Raw genomic sequence first — 5,958 nt, forward strand, 5'->3', positions numbered from 1 at the left:
TATTGGAGCGATAGGAACATATTGTCCACTGGGATTAAGGAACTCAGGCACAAGTGTTCTGAGCTCCATTACGAAAACGCATGCAACTCGATATTTGAGCATTTTCAACATGTATATGGCGAGCTACAAGAAGGAAGTTATCTGATCAACCACTCCCGACAGCGAAGATCACCATTCGATTTAGTAGGTAACGGGCTTACTTACTATTTGGCGTACTTGACGCCAGGTATGCAGAAGAAATGGCCAAGGTTATAAATGAGGTGAAATCCAAAGAAGATGTGTTGATTATGCTGCTCAAGAATCAAACGTCGATCTTGGATTCTACTATAAACGTAGTCAGGAAAGGCAAGTCATCCACTGATAACCGCATCAGAAATTTGAAGAATCAACTTGCAACCATCAACAAGGAACGAGGCAGATATCAAGACGACCACTTACAGCAGGCATTTATGATCTTAACTGCCCAGCTAACGCTGTTGGCTACTGGAATGCAGCGGATGCAAGCGGAAATTGCCAGCGTTCTTATAGACGTTTGTCATTGATCCATCAGTCCCATGCTGGTAACTCCAAAGCAGCTAAGAGACCAAATTTAATCAAAATTCGGGATCATCTACTTCCGGATTAGACGTTGCCGGTCTCGTCGAAAAATGTAATGGAACTCTATAAAATCATGCGCGCCGAGGGAACTACAACTACAGATCATGTTATATTCAAAATGACAGTGCCTCTGGTATTAACAGCACAGCAGGAAGTCTTCAGCATCATCCCCATCTCGACGCGGCACTCAGGAGGCTGGAATCGTTTTGACATTAAGACATTTATCATCGCTGTAAATTACCATAGAGATCAATTCATTGGTCTTACTGGGGATGAGTTCGAGCAATGTCTAGTACTATCCAACAACGAACACATTTGCTTTAACCATCAAGCCGCATTCAACGCTGAAAATCGGTGTGAATTTCAGCTATTCAATAACAAATCTGAGATACTCTGTGAGATTATTAAGTCGAAAGCAGACTTGATTTGGTTAAGAACGCATCAACGAAACGGATGGATGTTTGCGACCCACATCCACCATTCACCTTAATGGATCGGGCTTATTATCTCTGTCCTCAGGCTGCACCGCACGAAACGTGAACATTAGCATTAGCACATTCAGCACATTGATCACCGAATCACATTTAGCGTACATTCGTTTTGGCAATATAACAACGCCCGATGTGGAAGATACATCAGAGTCAGCTCGAGAGACAGCAACCCAACCATCTGAGTCAGACGAACTGGATCGTCTACAACAAAGGCTGGCTAAGCTAAAAGATACAGCATGGTCCAATCAATTTACCACTGTGCAGCATCATCAAGTAGCCACGTATGCTGCGTTAGCAATATCAATAATATTGATCATTGCATATAGTCTCCGAAGGCGATTCGTCAACTGGAAGCCACGACAACCAACCTGCACCAATTAAGAAAACGACGAGCAGCCATCTCATGAACCTACCCCACGAAGTTTTGCGTTCACCATTAGCGATGGTTGAACACTTGTTCAACGGCCGGGAGAATGTTCAGTCGCAGCAATAGTTATAAGTCAGCGCTCTGAAGTATCATATTTTGGGTCAAGCCGCCATTATCAATGACCCACTTATTGGCAAAAGCTTCTTCTGCTGAATTGTAACTGGCCTTGCTCCCATTGCCAATAATGCATAATAACCGACACTTTGCTTTAAATGACCAATGGCCTGTTCTCTCTAGGACAGCGCCTTAAAATGATAAACTGCCTGCGGCTCTCGCCCCGAGTTCACGATCCCTTGTCGCAGGACTTCACTGCCCGACTCTGTTAACCTAAGCACTTTTTACCTATAAATACCATTAAGTTTATACAATAAAATCGGTAACAATTTTGACTCCTACTGTTCATCTCGAACTAGTTTCGCATCGCTGGTTCGACATTACTGGTAGCAATTCCACAAGAATTAAAACACAAAAATTGAACAAATCACACATATCCATACACATACACACATATAGATCCATCATCCACTTTTTCACATTGGTCTTAAAACTAAAACGCTTTGCCAGCGTCCATTACTTTTCAACTTTCTTTGTAAATTAAAACACACAAAACAATAACAAACCAAAAATTGAAAAACAAAAATTGAACATAATCGCACATATCCATACATATAAACACACATATATCCATCCATTTTTTTTTCACATCGGGCTTTAGACTGAAACACTTTGCCAGCACTCATCCGCCAACAATCCATTGTTTTTCAGCTTTCTTTGTAAACATAACCAGCACACAAATAATAGAAAACCCGGCTGCAGACCCACCTACTTGGCATACTTGTCGGCCCGCCGAGTCTAAGGGTGGCGGCAACCGTTTTTTTTGGGTCTTTCTCCGCGGCATCCCGAATGGAAAACACAACCCAATAATCATTTAGCTGATTTTTTATTAATTTTAATTATTGTTTGGTTGTTTTGTTTTGCACATTGGTGTGTGTGCCGGCACACAGGGTGTTCCGGACATTCCGTACCGCAACACATCGTACAGAGGTTATAACAGGCCGTTCACATTGCAGTGCATCTGGGACGCAACAAGAAATTCGATTAACTTTTTAAGCTTAGAAATAGAAAATAAATATAAATAAAATAAAAAATAAAATAAAGAATAAAATAAATCCTTCAACAGCGATTCGATTCAGTTCAGTTCACATATTTTTACAGGAAATATTTATTTCACATTCCATCCAAGTTTTATATCGTAGGGGAGAGTGGGGGAATTTCGTCAGCATTTTTTCAAAGCTATTTTTTGTTCATCTTGAGACACGTTATCATTTTTCTATTTTTATTGTTGAATGTGGTTAGCACCAAGCTTTATAATGTGACATTCCCCTATTTTTTTAATTACCTTGGTGATTTATAAAAAATTAAAAATTAAAACCAATATACTGGGGCAATCTCGCCACACAGAGGGGTAAAATCACCACACCACCGGGGCAATTTCGTCACCTGAAAAATGTAGGGAGTTTAACGCCTGAAAATATGCTACACTGATCAAGCGTACCATTTTTGTTGCTGCTGCTGGTAGTCTGTTCGTTAGCCAGCTCGTCAAATATAAAAATATGTATTTAAAATAGGTGCGAATTTACCCTTAGCGTAGGGTGGCGAAATTTCCCCAGACCGTACTTTTTTAGAAATAATTATTTTTCTTGCGAAATTAGGCGCGAAGTTAAAAATCACTGACGCAGAAATGCACATTATAGCACTGTGTATTATATAAAAAATCGTGTATCTTATTCCTTTTGAATTGTGGCATACAGAAAAAATTTCGTCGAGAACTAAATGTAGCTTTTGAACTGTTAAAACACATTTAATATTATAGCTTAATTATCTTGGCCTTCTGTGCAAAACAAATGCATTGGTTGTGTCTGGCCGTCTTGAAGGACTAAAACAAAAAAATTATATATTTTTACGACTTATGGATTCCGAGATATTGCAGGTGACAAAATTGCCCCTGTGACGAAATTCCCCCACTCTCCCCTATATTAAAGCGTTTTGTCCAAAAATAAAATAAAGCCTTAAGTAGCGTTCCGTTTCCACGCGTTCCGCCTCCATTCCCTCTGCTGCAGTCATATATGCGCCAAGACATACATCCAGATCACATTCCATCCAAGTTATCGTACCCACTTACACTTTTGTGATATATTAATTCGTGGTAAGGTTTTCTGACCAGCATCCAAATCGTTAAGCCGAGACGCATTAAACAGCGAGAGCATCCACGTCCCTGTTCCTTTTCCGTCAGTGTAAGTGCAGGCTCCTACTCAAGCCTACTATGCCGATTGGTGAAAGTGAGGAACATAAAGTTTACTTAACCGTCCCATTAGCCAGAACGCCCAGCCGGGCCAAAGCCAAAAGCGAGTCGTCACTTCCCACCAAAAAGGCAGCCCCTAGTAAAAACTTAACTCCATCCATAAAGATCAACCGTACGTCCAGGACAACAAGCGAAAAGTCCTTAACCCCTTCAAAACCCGTGAGAACAGCTGCGTCACAACTAGTTTTGTCCTCGCAAGTCACTAGATCAACTGCGAAAATGGCGGAAGCTGAAGCTAAAGCTGCCTTGACCAAGTTTGCGGCTGTGACCGATAAGTTCAGTCAGTTCGAAGCCAGGGTCAATACCCCAACAGACCCACCTCCGTCTGTTCACCCTAATAAAGTCAGGCTTCAGCAGATACAGGCTTTTTGGGACAGAGTAGAGAAAGAATACGAGACGTGCTCTGAGGTTCTTTCCGTATTAAATTGTACAGACACGATGGAAGTCATGCAAGCCAAGTATGACTACTGCTACTCTGTCTTTGAGCGATGCGCTGCAACACTAAACGAAACGATTGAAAGAGCTAGCGTTCAACCGATTCATGAACCGTCCACGCCGGTGCCTCAGCCTAGTGGATGCCGCGTACCTCCAATAGACTATGAGATTTTCAGTGGCGACTATGTTCATTGGCCGACGTTCCGAGACCTTTTTTCCGCCATCTATGTCCAAAATCCGAGGCATTCCGGCGTTAGAAAGTTTTTCCACCTCAACTCGAAAACGAGCGGAGAAGCAAAGTCTATTGTGGCGTTATCACCATTGACTAACCGCATGGGGAAATCTGCAGACTCGTTTTGAAAACAAGCGACTGCTCGTCAACAGCCAGCTAAAGATCCTGTTTAATCAAACAGTGTTTCCCAAGAGTGTGGCAATTCCCTAAAGCACCTGTCCAAGGTTGCTTGACAACCTTGAAAAAAGCGAACCCTGGAGGCAATTGAAGAATTTAAGCCTACCTTGAACACTCAATCCAGAGCCCCACGTCCTGAAGGTGGGCCCCGGATTATCCATAACTTTGAAAATAGGGTCACCATAAATCCACAGTCGTGTAAACGTTGTCCCCAGTTCCTAAATATGTCGGTTGCCGACAGGGAACAGTGTATTAAACAACAGAAACTCTGTCTGAACTGTTTTACAAGAACCCACATGTTGAGAGACTGCACAAGTTCGCACAATTGCTCTACGTGCAAAGGTCCCCAAAATACTCTCCTCTATCGTAGTGGCCCTTCACAGCTCCAGTCCGCGTCCTTACCTGACCTCCAGCCAGAAATACTGTCCACTCCGTCGAACGTTCAAACCTACCTCGCCGTAAACACGCAAGGAGACCTCCTGAGTACGCCGCTCATAGAGATCTGCCACTGGGGCATCAGGTACTCAGCTCGTGCCTTAATTGACTCCGGATCCGAGGCGACGTTTATTTCAGAACGGTTATTCAACTTAATTAAGTTCCCCTATGAATCCATACAAGCTCAAGTTTCGGGAGTAAATCAAACTGTTGCTGCTCAACCTCGTAAGCGCTGCCAATTCCATATAGGCTCCCCCATTAAGCCACAAATCCAAATCGAAGTGTCTGCATATGTGCTACCACATTTAGCCGGAAATCTTCCATCCTATACGATACCCGAAAGGTTGTTGAGGGACCTCTCTCCCGTACAATTAGCAGATCCGAATTTCCACCAGAGTTCGCAAATTGACGTGCTTATAGGCACCGATATCCTTCCATTGATTATTTTGGGCGGCTTCCATTCAAATGTTTGCGGAACACTCTTTGGCCAAGAGAACATATTCGGGTGGATTCTTTCGAATATCTTCCTTCTCAGCACGGTTGTCTGTCGCCGAATCTCAACTAGACGGCATCCTTACCAAGTTCTGGGAGGTGGAGGATGTTCCAGTGAAGCCGGGCAAGGAATCCAGCTCGGTGTGTGAAAATAACTTCCAGCAAACCACCACAAGGGATAAAGATGGGAGGTATGTTGTTTCTTTGCCCTTTAAAGAGCCTAACAAAATAAACGTGGGGCATTCACGGTCCATCGCACTGGCGCAATTCCTTAGGAACGAAGCACGGTTGAGTAAAAACGTTCCTTTGA

The 5,958-nt window shown here is 42.9% G+C and overlaps 1 protein-coding gene across 1 annotated transcript; it reads left to right on the forward strand.

The window, feature by feature from the left end:
* Positions 1 to 239: 239 nt before the first annotated feature.
* Positions 240 to 1,581, forward strand: LOC138912126 (uncharacterized). Its single transcript, XM_070211984.1, has 3 exons — positions 240 to 530; positions 626 to 992; positions 1,415 to 1,581. Exons 1-3 carry the CDS (start codon positions 240 to 242, stop codon positions 1,579 to 1,581), a joined length of 825 nt encoding a protein of 274 aa, XP_070068085.1.
* The last annotated feature ends 4,377 nt before the right edge of the window (positions 1,582 to 5,958 follow it).

The sequence above is a fragment of the Drosophila takahashii genome, chromosome 2R (genome assembly GCF_030179915.1).
Source record: "Drosophila takahashii strain IR98-3 E-12201 chromosome 2R, DtakHiC1v2, whole genome shotgun sequence".
Classification (NCBI taxonomy): domain Eukaryota; kingdom Metazoa; phylum Arthropoda; class Insecta; order Diptera; family Drosophilidae; genus Drosophila; species Drosophila takahashii.